This window comes from Symphalangus syndactylus, chromosome 5 (assembly GCF_028878055.3).
Source record: "Symphalangus syndactylus isolate Jambi chromosome 5, NHGRI_mSymSyn1-v2.1_pri, whole genome shotgun sequence".
NCBI classification, from domain to species: Eukaryota; Metazoa; Chordata; class Mammalia; order Primates; family Hylobatidae; genus Symphalangus; species Symphalangus syndactylus.
In genome coordinates this window covers 52,485,899-52,503,617 of record NC_072427.2, presented here as the reverse complement: position 1 = coordinate 52,503,617, position 17,719 = coordinate 52,485,899, and the positions used below count along the sequence as shown (strand labels likewise).

Below are 17,719 nucleotides of genomic sequence, written 5' to 3'. Positions count from 1 at the left end.
GAATAAAGAAAGTGAGTTTGACTAGCACCAAGGTTGGAGAGGCCCCCGGAATCTCTGGTAAAGGTGGATTGGTGAAGGTCTTTCCCTGTACAATGCCAGTTTATGAAGATAGGGAGAGGTGAATGTTTTATTTAATATGCACACCAAATACAGAATATAAAGAAATGAGGAACAGGGATATATGTTCGATAAAATGAAACAAGACAAATCTTCAGAAACTGATCCCAATGAAATGGAGTTATATAATTTATCTGACACAGAATTCAAAATAACCATCATAAAGATACTTACTGAAAACAATATAAGAACAAAGTGAATTTTCAATAAAAAGACAGAAAATATTTTTAAATTACCAGAAGGAAATCATGGAGTTAAAGAATACAATAACAGAATTGAAAAATTCCCAGAGGGATTCAACAGCAGACTAGATCAATTAGAAGGAAAGATCAATGAATTCAAAGATAGGCCACTGGAAATTATTCAGTCAGAGGAGCAAAAAGAAGAATGAAGAAGAGAAAAGAAAGCTTAAGAGACTTATGGGACACCAACAAGTGACTAATATGTATACTGAGTTTCAAAAGGAGAGGAGAGAGAGAAAGAACAACAACAACAACAACAAAAGCTTATTTAAAGAAATAATGGCTGAAAATTTTCAAACCTGGGAAAGAAAATGGAGAAACAGATCTAGGAAGTACAGAGGATTCCAAATAAGGCAAACCCAGAGAAATCCACACCAAGACACATTATAAACAAATTGTCAAAAGTCAAAGACAAAGAATTTTCAAAGCTGCCAGAGAGAAGCCACTTGTTATAAATAATCATGTCATAAGATTATGAATGGATTTTTTTCATCAGAAATCCTGCAGGACAGCAGAGAATGATAAAACATAATCAAAGTGCTGAAAAAAAAGTATACCTGGCAGACCTCTCCTTCAAAAATGAAAGCAAGACAAAAACTTTTCCAGAAAAACAAAAGCAGAAAGTATACAAAACCACTAGACCTGACTTTCAAGAAATACTAAAGAGAGTTTTTCAAGTTGAAAGAATGCTAAATAGCAACACAATAGCATGAGAAAGTATAAAACTTGTTGGGAAAGGTAAATACACAGACAAATAAAGAATACTGTATTATTGTAACAATGATAAATGTCACTTTTAATTCTGCTATAAAAGTCAAAAGGCAAAAGTATTAGAAATAATTATAACTAAAAATGTTAATGATGCACAATATAAATGGATGTAAATAAGTGTGTGGGAAATAGTAGTAAATGTGTAGTCTTTATATGCAATTGATGTTAAGATATTATCATAAGATAGACCGTTATATGTTTAAGATATTTTATGTAAGCTACACAGTAACCACAAAGATAATAACTACAGAAGTTACAGCAAAGAAGAGAAAGAAATTAAAGCATATCAATACAAAAAATTAATGAAGCACAAAGACAGCAGGAGAGTTAAAGAGGAGCAATAGAAATAGAAGACAAATAGAAACAATTACCAAAATGCCAATAGTGAATCCTTCCCAATTAGCATTTACTTTAAATGTAAATGAATTAAACTCCTCAATCAAAAGACACAAGAGAGTTTGAATGGATAAGAAAACAAGATCCAACTCTATTTTTTGTGTTTTTTCTTTCTTTAGACAGGATGTTACACTATTGCCCAGGCTGGAGTGCAGTGGGGTAAATATGGGTCACCTCAGCCACTGCCTCCTAGGTTCAGGTGATCCTTCTGCCTCAGCCTCCCAAGTATCTGTGACTACAGGCATCCACCACCATGTCCAGCTAATTTAAAACATTTTTTTTTTTTTTGTAGAGATGGTGTTTTCCCACGTTGCCCAGGCTGGTCTTGAACTCCTGGGCTCAAGCGATCCACTCACCTCAGCCTCCCAAAGTACTGGGATTCCACAACTCTATTTTGTCTACAAGAAACTCACAGTAGATTTAAGGACACACAGAGACTGAAAATGAAGGGATGGAAAAGGATATCTCATGATAAAGGGCCATGAAAAGAGAGCAGGGGTGGTATATTTACATAAGACAAAATAAATTTAAGTTAAAAACTGTCACAAGAGACAAAGAAGAACAATATATAATGATAAAAAGATTGATTCACCAGAGAGATATAACAAGTATAAGTAAATACGCACCCAATGTAAGAACAACTGAAAATATAATGCAAACATTGACAGAACTGAAGGGAGAAACAGCAGTGCAATAATAGTAGGAGATTTCAATACCTCTCTCTCAGTTATGGATAAAACAACCAGACAGAACATCAACAAAGAGGTACAGTGGGCTGGAACAACACCAGACATACACAAAACATTTCACCTGCAGCAGAATACACATTCTTCTAAAGCGCACACAGATCATTCACATTTTATGTCACACAACAAATGTAATAAATTTAAGAAGACAGAAATTTCCTCCCACATGGAATGAAACCAGAAATCAACAGCAGAAGAAAAACTAGAAAATTCATACATATGTGGAAATTAAACAACACACATTTGTACAACCAATGGGCCAAAGAAGAAATCAAAGGGGAACTTAGAAGATACCTTGAAACAGATAAAAATGAAAATGCAGCATATCAAAACTTATGGCATATAAGAAAAGCAGCACCAAGAGGGAAATTTATAAACAACCTAACTCCTCAAGGAATAGAAAAAGAAGCACAAACTAAGTCTAAATGTAGTAGAAGGAGGAAAATAATAAATATTAGAGCAGAAATAAACAAAGTAGGAAATCTAAAAACAATAAAAAAGAATCAGAGAATCAGCAAAGAGTTTGTCCCTTGAAAAAAAATAAAACTGACAAACTTTTATGTAGACTAGGAAAAAAAGAAAAGTCAAATAAATTAGAAATAAAAGGAGACATTGCAACTGATGCCACAGAAATAAAAAGATTTGTAAAAGACAACAATGAACAATTATATGCCAATAAAATGGATAATCTTGAAGAAATGGGTAAATTCCTAGATACATACAACCTACTAAGACTGAATCACGAAGAAACAGGAAGTCTAAATAGATCAATAACTAGTAAGGAAGTTGAATCTATAATCAAAAACCTCCCAACAAAGAAAAGCCCAGGACCAGATAGTTCACTAGTGAATTCTACCAAACATTTAAGGAAGAATTAATGCCAATCCTTCTCAAACTCTTCAAAAATACTAAAGAAGAACAAAGACTCAAACTCATGAGTCTTGCATTACTCTCATATGAAAAGCAGTCAAAAATATTCCAAGAAAACAAGAGCCCAATGTCCTTGATGAATATAGATGCCAAACGCCTCAATAAAGTGTCAACAAACTGAATTCAGCAGCACATTAAGAGATTCACATCCAAGCGGAATTTATCTCTGGGATGCAAAGAAGGTCCAACACACGAAAATCAATTAATGTAATACATCATATTAAGAGAATAAAGAACAAAAACCATTTGATCATCTCAGTAGATGCAGAAAAAGTGTTTGACAAAATTCCACATCCTTTCATGATAAGAATTCTCTATACACAAGGAATAGCAGAAAATTACCTCAATATGATAAATGCACATATGAAAATCCCACAGTGAATTGCATACTCAATGGTGAAAAACTGACAACTTTTTCTCTAGCATCAGGGACAAGGCAAAGATGCCCACCCACCCTTACCACCTCTATTCAGTATAATACTTTACGACCTAGCCAGAACGATTCAACAAGAAAAGGAAATAAAAGGCATCCAAATCATAAAGGAAAAAGTGAAACTCTCCATGTCTATAGATGACATGATCTTACATACAGAAAACCCTAAAAACTCTACCAAAAGACTTTTAGAACTTATCAATAAATTCATTAAAGTTTCACAATACAAAATCAACATGAAAAATTAGTTCCATTTCTATATATTAACAATGAACTATCTGAAAAAGAAATTAGAAAAACAATCCCACTTATTATAGCATCAAAAAGAACAAAATACTTATTAAACTTAACCAAGGAGGTGAAAAATCTATACACTGAAAACCACAAAATAGTGATGAAATAAATTAAAGAAAACACAAGCAAATGGAAAGACACCACTCGTTCATGGATGAAAAACTTGATATTATTAAAATGTCCACAAGTGATCTTTAGATTCAATACAATGCCCATCAAAATTCCAGCAGCAGTTTTTACAGAAATAGGAAAAACAATGTTTAAAATCATATGAAATAACAAAAAACCCCAAATATCCAAAACAATCTTGAGAAAAAAGAGAGCTGGAGGCATTACATGTCCTGATTACAAAATATGTTACAAAGCTACAGCAATTAAAACAGTATGGCACGGGCATAAAGACAGACATAGAGACCAATGGAACAAAATAGAAGGTCCAGAAATCAATCTATGCATATACAGTCAACTGATCTTTGACAAGAGTGCCAAGAATATAAAAATGAGGAAAAGATAGTCTCTTCAACAAGTGGTGTTTCTTTTTAAAGAGGAAAGGAAAATAACTGAAACAATAAGTGTAAAAAAATTAATGCTTGGAGAAATAAATATTTCAGGAATATTTTTAAACATTCTAATTGTCACAGTAAGGAAAATGGATTACATTTTCCTGTAAGACATAGAACTTTTCAACTTGGATATATAATGAAACAGGAAACAGAAAAAAAAAAAAGAGTAGAAAAATATCCCAGGCAAGAATTAAAGAAGAAACTGGTGTGGCAATATTAATATTCGACAAAACTTAGTTCTATAGGCATTACATGGTGAAAGAGAGATGATTTATAGTGATAAGACACGCATCCTGTCAAGAAGCTATAAATATAATGAACTTTTATGGTAATGATGATGATGGGCATTTACTGAACACTTTAACTGGTGTTACTCTGCCAGTTTCAAACATATTATAACAGCCCTCATCTATTTTACAAATGAGGAAAGAGGCTCACACAGTCTAATTAATTTGCCCACAATTACTCAGCAGAGGAGTAGGATAGCCAGGATTCAAACCCACATAATTTTCATGCTTCATCTCAATGAGAACATTCTGCTTTCAAAGTGAAAACTTCATATAGCATGTGCACAAGTGAAGAGTAAAAAGAAAGATGGAAACTAGATCAGTTTCAAGTCTGCTCCAAATATCTCACATGTAGGGATGATGCTGAAACAATAAGTGTAACAAAATTTAATACTTGGAGAAATAAATATTTCAAGAATATTTTTAAACATTCTAATTGTCACAGTAAAGAAAATGGATTACATTTTCCCGTAAGACACAGAACTTTTCAACTGTCTCAACTGTCAATTCCTCTGTCTAGAATGGCTGGAATCCAGGAATTCCTATTAGAATTGTGTAAGTGTATACCTATAGTATTGTGATATGAATAATTTATTTGTTCAAGCAACACATATTTCCCAAAATGCTGAGGGTTCTGGGTGAGCACTGACTATGAACATGACAGATGAGGCTATTGCTCTTATGGAACATTCTAGAAGAAGTGAATCAACACAGCAATGATTGCAGCACAATGAAAAATATCACTGGCTGAGTACTGGGTACTGGTCACCTTTGACAAGGTGACCTGTAATCTGATATGCAAAAACAAAAAAGAAACTGTCTGGTGGAGATCTGAGGAGAAACACCCCCAGAGGGGCACATTCCAGATTGTTCAGTGATGTCACTGGCATTGTCATAGTTTATCCTAATCTGTGATGTATGGCAGGTGTTAATGACCTCATTTTACAGACAAGAAAGCTAGTCTGGGGAGAACAAAACAGTCTCCAGGCTTCTTAAACAGACTGCATCCTATTGTGCTTATGTATATGCAGAACCTAAATTCTTCTGAATAAATGTGGAATTGATCCCCAAAGTATATGTCCAAGGCTCTTACTTGTGAAAATAACTTACAGCTGCCAAATTTCAGAGGGCAAGCGTGCGCATCCATCGGGAAGTCCTCAAGCTGCATGGGGCACTCTGCAGAGATGGTCAAGCTGAAAAATAAAAGATTAAGACCTTTCAACGACTCTCTCACTCTAGCTATTCACTGAGCCACCATCGTGTCCCAGAAAGCCATATAAAGTACTTTTAAAAATTAATGTCTTTTATGAGATTATCTGAACTATCCCCACCAAATTACATAAGTTTGTGTTGTAGGTGAATATCATTCAGAAATAAGGCTTAAATCAAATCTATTCAGCAGTTCGGTGGCTTAGGGTGTGTATCTATACATACATTACTACTTGTAAAACAATTTAAGATGCCTTTAAAAGTTATTTATTCTTTGTTTCCTATCCCTTATTGAGCATTATCATAAAGCTATCCTTGACAAGACTGAAAACATACGCATTTTCTAAAACGGCTTATAAGCTCAAAAAATATAAATGTAGAATAAATGCACATGTATTCATGGAATATGGGAAAATACAGAAAAAGTTTAAGTAATACAATTACAAATATCTACTATTTCACTTATAACTTCTTGTGGTACATTTAGCGCAGAGTTTTCCTACACGCCTAAATTTTGACCGGAACCTGGCTATAACCATTGTGTAATGGGCCAATATGAAAATGTATAGTAAGTGAACCTGTAATATCATAACAATCTTCTGGTACACCCTAATTATTATTTTTTAATCCAGGCCTAGTCTTCCAAATTATAATATCACCGAGCACTACCACTGTCACTGGTAACTACAATAATGATGGTAACAAGAGCTGGCATGTCTGTGCCAGGCAGCCTGTGAGGGATTCTACCTGCGTTGACTCACCTCACCCTAACAGCACGGGGAGATCTGGTGCTATGACCATCTCAGTTTACAAAGAAGAAAAGCGAGGTGCGGATATTAAGGAATTTGGGGCCTAGAATGCAGAGCTGCTCAGTGGTGGAGCCATGACAATCACCCAGGCTGCCTGGCCCTGGCTGTAGAGGTCCCTGAAAGGCATACACGGCACAGGCAGGGCTGTGTTCTGTAGGAAGTCAGTGCACTCCCAGAGCCACCACACCGTGGTGTTTTCATTTCTCTACCACCTTTGCCAATTACGAATGATTCTAAATTTTATTAATGAGCCTATTTTCTGTTCGTTAGTTTTTCTTTCCATTATTTAAAATAAATGAAATTACATAAAATGAAAGATGAAGATACAAAATGTTCAACTTTGAGTGCATGTTATAATTCTATTTTTAGAGCAAATAATAATTCAAGGTTACATTAGTGCTATTGTTCATTCCTTGTTATATAAGACTGAATGTCGCTGATTAGCCTAGGGTGAGAATCAAAACGTAAACATCCATTTTTGCTTTTACTACTTCCTTCTGTGAAAATAGATTAACTTTTGCTGTTAAATTGGGCACATAATTCACACGGTAATTGCAGACTGAGTAGTCAATGTACGTATTTTCTGAATGAAACTAAAATACATGTCAGTGGAAGGGAGGTCTGTGTCCATCAAAGATAGGAAATCTTCTGTTACCACAACTTTTGATGGACGGTTTCCCCAAAGATGGAGTGACTTACAGAGGCCTGTTTGTGTAGATGACCTAGAACACAACACAAAAGTCTCACATTCAGGCAAGGAGAGGATTTTTTTTTTTTTTTTTGAAACAGTCTTGCTCTGTTGCCCAGGCTGGAGTGCAGTAGCGTGATCTTGCCACACCACAATCTCCACCTCCCGGGTTCAAGCAATTCTCCTGCCTCAGCCTCCTGACTAGCTGGGATTATAGGCGCCTGACACCACGCCTGGCTAATTTTTGTATTTTTAGTAGAGATCATGGTTTCACCATGTTGGCCAGGCTGGTCTCAAACTCCTGACCTCAGGTGATCTGCAGGCCTCGATTTCCCAAGGTGCTGGGATTACAGGTGTGAGCCACCGCGCCTGCCTGGGAGAGGATTTTTTAAATGATATTCCACACATATTCATAGAATAAGAAGAGAATTATAAACATCTACCACTTCACTTATGATTTCACCTTCATTTAGCCTGAGTTTTTCTACATGTACACATATTTTCTTTTCATTCTTGGTATATAAAAGTCAGTCTTGTTTATATCTAACATTAGAACGGAAGTACTTCCCCTATCACCAAAATCTTTAAACTAGTTCAACCATTGTGGAAGTCAGTGTGGCGATTCCTCAGGGATCTAGAACTAGAAATACCATTTGACCCAGCCATCCCATTACTGGGTATATACCCAAAGGACTATAAATCATGCTGCTATAAGACACATGCACACGTATGTTTATTGCGGCACTATTCACAATAGCAAAGACTTGGAACCAACCCAAATGTCCAACAATGATAGACTGGATTAAGAAAATGTGGCACATATACACCATGGAATACTATGCAGCCATAAAAAATGATGAGTTCATGTCCTTTGTAGGGACATGGATGAAACTGGAAAACATCATTCTCAGTAAACTATTGCAAGGACAAAAAACCAAACACCACATGTTCTCACTCATAGGTGAGAATTGAACAATGAGAACTCATGGACACAGGAAGGGGAACATCACACTCCGGGGACTGTTGTGGGGTGGGGGGAGGGGGGAGGGACAGCATTAGGAGATATACCTAATGCTAAATGATGAATTAATGGGTGCAGCAAAACAACATGGCACATGGATACATATGTAACAAACCTGCACATTGTGCACATGTACCCTAAAACCCTAAGTATAATAATAAAATAAAATAAAAAATAAAAAAATAAAAAATCATGACATTGAAAGGTTAAATATTTGATTCTAGCATGCATGTGTATGTGTGTGTGTGTTTCTGTATGTATGTGTAATTATCAATTAGCTGTTGCTGGACTTTTGTATTATTTGACCTGATAAATAACCTGCAATTGACCTCTTCAATCATAAATTATGAAAAAGGGCTGTTAGTAGAGACTATGAAATTGGTAAGGTAAATAGAGAAAAAACACTGGAATTAGGAAAATTAGAACTTTTAAAAAGTCGCCTATAAGGATGGCATTCAGCCAACACAAAGGAAAACAGGTTACTTTATATGGTTGTTAGCAAATTTAAGCAATTTGTCAAGTGATGCAATACTGGAACAGAGAATCTCAACGGGTCAGATGTGCTCTTGAGGACAAAATCACAATGAGCTCAAAATACCTAGAATTTCCTTAAGAAGGAAGACTTTAGTCGGGAAATAGGAAGTATATACAAAGCTGTAAGATTAGATACATAGCAATAAATGTGAAGACGAGCACACGAGGAAACAGCACTGCGGGAGTTTAGAGAACATTTCTGATCAGGAGAGGCATGCTTTGCACTGGCCTGTGGCCTCAGCTCAAACAGGAACACGCGGGGCTCACACGGGGGAGCAGTCTGAGGTGGGGTGGAAGGGAGGGCGTTCCAAGTGACCTGACTGTCTTAGCCCAGCTGTGCTACTGAAGACCTCAACCAGCAGCCCTAGCTCTACTCTTTGAGTCTCCCGACAATGATGCTGACAACCCTATAACCCCATACAGTCTATGCCATCATCAGGGTGGATGTGGAGATGGTTGTCTTCTCTCCAGACACTGCCATGTCTGCCAGTCCCCAGCAGGCACTCAGTTTCCCACTGGGTCTGGAGGCTGCCTAGAAGCCAGTCTATGGGCTGAGTTATTGACAACTTGGAGAGTCCAAGTTACCCCCACCCCCTTGCTCTGTGCTGGCATCCAGCTCCAATCCACCAGGCCATTGCAGGCACCAGACCCGATGTTTCTGTTGCATGCCCTTACTCTCAGAGCAGACCCCAGGGAAACCTCATCCCAAAGGTCCCGTGAGACACTCTGCCAGCTCCTGGTTTGTTCCTCCTCCTTTCCTGGCTAACACTGTGTGTTTATAAAAAGGGACCAGAGCTGTTCCTTCTGCCACGGTGGGCTTCATTCTAGCCATTTGGCACTGAGAACTGCCCACCTTCTGAAAATTACTGCACTGACAATGTTGAAAGATGGCATTCTGACAAGGAATGTACACCAAGGAGCTGGCTTTTAGCATATTGCAGGAGTGTGTGTGTTTGTGTATGTGTGTGTGTGTGCATGCAGCAAGGGTGGGGGCAGGGAGGGTACACAAACACAGGTGGACAGCATTTAGCTGGATCTAAAAAAAGGACACTTTTAAAGAAAAAATAACTCCATTAAAAAATGTAAAGAAGACAGTTTTTCTACAATTACCATCTCAATAAATGCTATTATGAGAGCCTTGTGACTTCTTCTCCCAATTTTATAGAGCCCCTTAGAATTAGAATTCTAAACCTCAGGAAAGTATACTTCATCTATGATAGTGTCTCTCCTCTAACACATGAATGTATTATTCAGATAAATCTCTCAGTAAGAACTGTTTCAGCCTCAGTCAGGAAATAAATTTAAATTTTCGATCCCTCTAAACATTTTAAAAACGGCCTATGCTTTTATAATACTCAAAAAGTATCTCTCAGTGAAAGAAAGCCTTCTATTCATGGGGCTCTTGAAATGTGGAATGCCTTGATGTGGAACCAGCTGCCTCCACACAGAGCTGAGATCAAGGCCCCTGTGGAGTGGGTGACTGTCATAGCACAAGAGAGACAGCTAGGTCACCTGCTTGAAACCCTCACTTTTTCGATAAAGAAAATCAAACCCAAAAGGTTAAGAAACTTGACTGTGGAAAGACTTCACCGAATTACTGGAAGAGCCAGGAATCCAGTATTTTTCCAAAGGTCCAATTTTTGTTTTACTTCCAATTTCTGTTAAGACATTCAAGCATTCACTTACTGAAGCATAATGTCCCATTTTTGACGAACATCTTGATTTTAGGATAAAGCAATGGGATTTTTTTTTTTTTTTTTTGATGGAGTCTCGCTCTGTCACGCAGGCTGAGTGCAGTGGCATGATCTTGGCTCACTGCAATCTCCACCTCACAGGTTCAAGCTATTCTCCTGCCCCAGCCTCCAGAGTAGCTGGAATTACAGGCACCCGCAACCATGCCCACCTAATTTTTGTATTTTTAGTAGAGACAGTCTTTCACCATGTTAGCTAGGATGGTCTCAAACTCCTGACCTTGCGATCCACCTGCCTCAGCCTCCCAAAGTGCTGGGATTACAGGTGTGAGCCACCATGCCCAGTCGGGCATTTTTATAATTTAAGATAATTGCTTCGACTTGGATTTATATCATCGTAATTGAGGGCTAAATTCAAGAAAGAGCTCTCTGCTTGGTCAGGAGCAGCTCATGGGTGAAGAGTGCTTTATGATGGGTAAAATGGCCAAATTCTAGAGTAGCTTTGCTATTAACTAATTGTGTGACCTTTGTAAAACTGCCTAACCAATCTGGTCCAGTCTTCTTGTGTGAAAAAAGGAAAAAAAAATTTCTTTTATTCTCTGAAATAGATAATTGATAGGTATAAAAAGGATAAAAAGGCTTTGGCTATTACCAGTTCAATGACAATGAGGTGATTAAAGAAAGTCTCCAAAATTCTACTAAAATCTTCTTCAAATCGAAGCCTTCCTCATTCTTGTGGAAATCCTGCATCAATGCAGTAGGTGTGACAGTGGCAGGCAAAATGACAGCACTGCAAATATGTCCATGTGCCAATGCACAAAACCCCAAACCTGTGAGTATGCTACCTCATTCAGCAAAAGGGCTTTGCAGATGTGATTTGCTTAAGGATCTTGGGATGGAGAGATAATCCTCGATTCTCCACGTGAGCCCAATACAATCACAAAGGTCCTTCTAAGAGGGAGACAAGAGTGTCAGATTCAGAGAAAGACATGTGATGAATGAGGAAGCAGAGGCCGGTGCAAAGTGGCCAAGAGTCTAAGAATACAAATGTCCTCTAGAAACCGGAAGAGGCAAGAAACAGCCTGTCCCTTAGAGCGTCCAAAAGAAATGCAATCCTGCCAACAGCTTGACTGCAGCCTCCTGGGACCCTTTTTGGAACTACAAGACAATAACTTTATTGTGTTTTAAGCCAAAATTTGTATTTCCTATCGATGCTATGACAAAATGGTGGTCCCCAAAGATGTCCATGTCCTAACTCTTCCTACCTGTCAATATGATTCCCTTATAGCAAAAAGGACTTTTCAGATGTGGTGAATTTAAAGCTTTAGAGATGGGAGGTTTTCCTGGGTTATCTGGGTGAGACAAATGTCATCATGAGGCCACGTAGAAGAGGAAAATGGGAGTGTCAGAATCAGAGCAGGAAATCTAATGGCACAAGTGGAAGCAAGAGTGACGCAGGGCCACAAACCAAGGAATCTGGCCCCTCCGGAGGCTGGGAGAAGCAAGGACACAGATTGTCCCCTAGAGAAGCCAGAAGAGAGGCCGCCCTGCCCACAGCTGGATTTCAGACACACAAGACCCATTCCAGACTTCTGGTCTCCAGTGATGTGAGAGAATAAATTTGTGTTGAAAAGCCACTAACTTTGTAGTAATTTGTTAAGCAGCAACAGGAAACTCATACAAGTCTAACGATCAGCAGTTATTGTGCCAAAGAGCAGCCCCATGCATATTTTGAAATCATTTTCACAAAGGTGACAAATAAATTTAGTAATATTAGCCAATTTGTAAGTAGCTCACACCATGTTCACTGCAGTGAAAATTCAGACTTTGATAATGAAATAGACATCTCATGTGAGGCGTCCTAGCTGGGTCGGTTATTGAACAGTGTGCCGTGCCTCAGCTGAAATTACTGGAAACATGACCTCCCTGTGAAGATGCTACCCGTGACTCTCAGGCAATACAGGGAATTTATTTAGGGACACTTGAAATTCAGTATCAACACAGTATCTAAAGATTGATGCTACGGAAAAGAAATAAGGCTTCATTTCATCATGATCTTTGTCTAGTCCTGAGAGGCCTTGTAAAAAACACACCAATGCTTAACTTAGAAAACTTTCTATGTACCAGAGCTGTGCCCATCGGAAAGCCTGCAGGGTTTGGAGATGCAGGGTTTGGCATTCTGCAGCTGGCATGACGGTAGACAATATTCTTCTATTGGGCTGCAGCCTGACTCTGGTGCCTCTGGTGTACTCATAGCTGCAAGTCTGTGCAGGGCTTATTCAGCACGCCAGTAGGGATGCTGCTGGTGGATTTTCACTCTACACCTGAGTCACATCCTTAGCAAGGATGGAAGAGGAGATTCACATCATGCACATGGAGCACAGTTTGTGCTATGAGTGGGGCGTCTTGGAAAGGAAACCCAGCTGTAAGGATTACAGGCCTGTTTCCCTATAACTGACTCAAATCAATATTAGCAAATGAAGAGATACTGATCCAAATAGTCAATTAAAAAGAACTGGCATACATATGCATGCATACAAATGTATACATACATACATATATATTTAATAAGTTACTGATGCTAGCAATACAGGTAGCCTCTTTCTCCTTCAGAAACTTTCCCATGAGCCCTGCCTGATGCCCAAATCCTGCCTGGCTAGACTTTTCTCCCCTGTACTGCTGTGCTCATAAAAATAACTCCAAATTTGTTTATTAAAGAAAAGAATGCACAGATGTATTTGTTTTATTATATGCAATCAGTATAATGATGTACCATATGTGTTATTTGTATACCTGTAGTTAGGCATTGCTTGATTTTCTAGGAACCTAACTTCAGCTTACAATAATATTTCAAGGAAAAATGTATTCTGAAGCTCAGTCAACTATATGAAAACCGAACTTTTGGAACAGAAACGTTGATAAGTCAGGATCAGTGTATGTTGGAACCCAAAGGTCACTGCCAGGTTCAGCAATTTCCTCGCCTTTTTTTCTGACTGTGACGTGTGTACTGGTCCCATTCTGTGATGGTTGTAGATCCACTGCAGCTGTGTTTGATCCAGACAAGAACTGCAGACCTAGTTTCTTTCAGTGCCTGGCCATTGTGATTGTCCTGGTTCGCCAGCCTCCTAAGGATCTTTACCTCAGCACTAAGCCTGACCCCGTCAAATCCAAAGCAAGATTTTGCCTGTCATAAGAAATAGATGAGACATCAAGTCCTGCTGCGGGGCAAGAATGGGGAGTAGGCAGCAGAGAGCTAGAAGAATAAAGTGTACATCGACCTATTTTATACATAATAGAATTTAAACTCGGTGAAGGGCAAGCTTGTAAAAATCAACTTAGGGTATTACTGAAATTTTAAAGTCTTTCAAATAAGAATACACTAAAATGATCCACGCTTTGGTTTATATTACTGTAGACTTCCCTGCTTTAAAAAAATCTGCTATCGAGATAACAAATTGTCTCCTTTTTAAAAATAGATCCAAATTATATGGCTTACTTTGAGTTTGAATTACAGATTTCATGAATTATTTTAAGGCTAATGAATTTCTTTTGTATCCCTGCATGTAGTAAGGAGGTACATGAGACCAACCATCAGAATTATACTGGGCTAAAACTTCTCACTGTGCTTTGCACTATTAGGATCCTCATTCCTCTTTGGCCACTGAAAAAAAGATGTCAGCAATTTCTATTTATGTTGGGAAAACCAGCATAAGTTTGATAATTTTGAGATGTTAGTATATTTCTTATCCAAAAGAGATATAAAGTATAGTGATCTATTTTGATTAACATAGCTGTTGCTTTTTTCTAATGCTCATGTTCTTCAGGAGGACATTGTAATAATTGATGAGAAATGGAATTATTATTATTATTATTATTATTTTTATTTTTTTTTTTGAGACGGAGTCTCGCTCTGTCGCCCAGGCTGGAGTGCAGTGGCGCAGTCTCGGCTCACTGCAAGCTCCGCCTCCCAGGTTCACGCCATTCTCCTGCCTCAGCCTCTCCGAGTAGCTGGGACTACAGACGCCTGCCACCACGCCCGGCTAATTTTTTTTTTTGTATTTTTAGTAGAGACGGGGTTTCACTGTGGTCTCGATCTCCTGACCTCCTGATCCGCCCGCCTCGGCCTCCCAAAGTGCTGGGATTACAAGCGTGAGCCACCGCGCCCGGCCAGAAATGGAATTATTTTTGTTTAATTTGTTATGTGCATCTACACACCACATAATAAATCTTTGCAACAGATCAAATGTAGGAAAACACACATAAGCCTGAATGATGTTTTAAAAATACTACAAAAGAGAAACAGCACAAATCCACAAAAAAGATTCTTTCTCACAATAAAATTCAAAGTTTAATTTTAAGAAATTAAAGCATTTATTTCATCATAAAGCTAGGAAAGAAGAGGCTGGGGAAAGGTATACATAAAGAACAAGGGCTGTAAAGCTCCCACTTATACCAGGAAATCTAAGAGGTCACGTGCATTCCCAGGGCTGGACACATACTAAGAAAATACCTAAAAAGACCCAAATTTTCATGTCTGGCTGAACTTCAAACTCCACACAAGAAGAAATTGAAGTTATAGCAGTGTTGTAAACTATCTCACTAGGCACTGAAAGAGTGTTTTAACATGCACACCGATCCTATCTGCAAAGACTGAGAGAGGCTTTTATTGTTTTGGTTTTTAAATTGTGGTTTCAGGCATTAAAAATATCTCTGTCAAATCATTAGTTGACCATTGAATTAAGAAAAGAGTGGCCCTGTAGAACAAACAATACAGATTTCACAATATTAGCTCAAAAACTCACCAATCAAGCAAACAACAATAATCACAACAGGCATAAACAAACAAACAAAAGAAATCACTATGGATGTGGGACGATATAACATCCAGAGTCACCACATTATAATAATCAAAATGTCCTGTTTTCAAGAAAAAAAATCAAATACATCAAAGAAACAATGGCCTGTTCAAAGAGAAAAATAAATGAATGAAAACTGTCTCTGAGAACACACAGACATTAGACTTACTAGAAAATGTGTTACATCAACTGTCTTAAATATCAAAGATTTAAAAGAAATAAGAAAATAAAGGAAACCTGGAGAATAATGTCTCAACAAATAGAGAATATAAATAAAAAGAAGTTATAAAAAGAATCAAAAAAAATTCTGGAGGTGAAAAAAAACAACTGAAGTAAAGAATTCACTAGAGGGTTTCAACAGCAGATTGTTCAGGTAGAAGAAAGATTAAGATTCAGCAAATCTGAAGATAAGTCAAATGAAATTATCCATTCTGAGAAGCAGAAAGAAAAAAAATGAAGAAAAATGAACAGAGTCTAACAGACTAACAAGACACCATCAACAGTATCAAATTATACATAATGGGAGTCCCAGAACAAGAGAAAAAGGAGAAAGGGACAGAAAGCATATTTGAAAAAAATTATGGCTGAAAATGTCCCAAATTGTATGAAGGAAAAGAAACTCAATGAACTTCCAGTAGTATAAATTTAAGAGATCCAGACTGAGATGCATTATAATCAAACTTTCAAAAGCCAAAGATGAAGAAAGAATCTTTAGAGCAGCAAGATAGAAGCAACTTATGCACAAGGGATCCTAAGTAACATAAATAGGTGATTTCTGTCAGAAACCATGGAAGCCCAGAGTGAGTGGGAGGAAATACTAAATGTGCTGAAAGAAACAAAAACTTGTCAAACAAGAATTCTATTTCCAACAAAATGATCCTTCAAAATGAAGAAGAAATTATGATATTCCAGATAAACAGCCGCTGAGGGAGCATTCCAAAATCAGTGTACCCTTCATGTTAAAGCTCTCAACAAACTATGTACTGAAGGAACATACCTTAAAATAATAAGATCCATCTATGACAAATCCAGTCAACATCATTCTGAATGGGCAAAAGCTGGAAGAATTCTCCTTGAAAATTAGCACAAGACAAAAATGCCTTCTCTCACCACTCTTATTCAATATAGAACTGGAAGTCCTGGCCAGAGCAATCAGGCAAGATAAAGAAATAAAGAGCATCCTAATAGGAAGCGAGGAAGTCAAACTATCCCTGTTTGCAGATGACATGATCCTACATCTAGAAAACCCCACAGTCTCAACCCAAAAGCACCTTCAACTGATAAATAACTTTAACAAAGTTTCAGGATACAAAATCAACATAAAAAAATCAGCAGCATTCCTACACATCAGGAACAGTCAAGCCAAAAGCCAAATCAGGAATGTAATCCCACTCATGATTACCACAAAAAGAATGAAATACCTAGGAATACAGCTCACCCAGGAGGTGAAAGATCTCTACAATGAGAACTATACAACACTGCTGAAAGAAATCAGAGATAATACAAACAAATGGAAAAATATTCCATGCTCATGGATAGGAAGAATTGATAACACTAAAATGGCCATACTACTGAAAGCAATTTACAGATTCAATGCTATTTCCTATCAACCTACCAATGACATTCTTCACAGCAGTAGAAAAACTATTTTTAAAATTCATATGGAATCAAAAAAGAGCCTGAATAGCCAAGGCAATTCTAAGCAAAAAGAACAAAGCAGGAGACATCATGCTACCCAACTTCAAACTATACTACAGTTGTACAGTAACCAAAACTGCATGGTACTGGTACAAAAATAGCTGCATAGATCAATGGAACAGAACAGAGGGCCCAGAAATAAGGCCACACACCTACAACCATCTGATTTTCAATAAAACTGACAAAAATAAGCAACGGGGAAAGGACTCCTTATAAATGGTGCTGGGATAACTGGTTAGCCATATGCAGAAGATTGAAATTGGACCCCTTTTTTACAACATATACTTAAAAGTATATTAAAGGTGGATTAAAGACTTAAAAGTAAAACCCAAAACTATAAAAACCCTAGAAGATAATCTAGGCAATACCATTCTAGACATAGGAATGGGCAATGATTTCATGATGAAGACAGCAAAAGCAATTGCAACAAAAAG

The 17,719-nt window shown here is 37.6% G+C and overlaps 1 protein-coding gene across 3 annotated transcripts in view; it reads right to left on the bottom strand.

Moving 5' to 3' along the window:
• Positions 1 to 17,719, bottom strand: part of GABRA5 (gamma-aminobutyric acid type A receptor subunit alpha5) — an 87,197-nt gene that overhangs the window by 31,283 nt on the left and 38,195 nt on the right. For all 3 annotated transcript variants that reach the window (XM_055278458.2, XM_055278456.2, XM_055278457.2), the window contains exon 7: positions 5,890 to 5,972. In XM_055278458.2, coding sequence (XP_055134433.1) covers positions 5,890 to 5,972 — 83 coding nt within the window. The remainder of the gene's footprint in view (positions 1 to 5,889; positions 5,973 to 17,719) is intronic.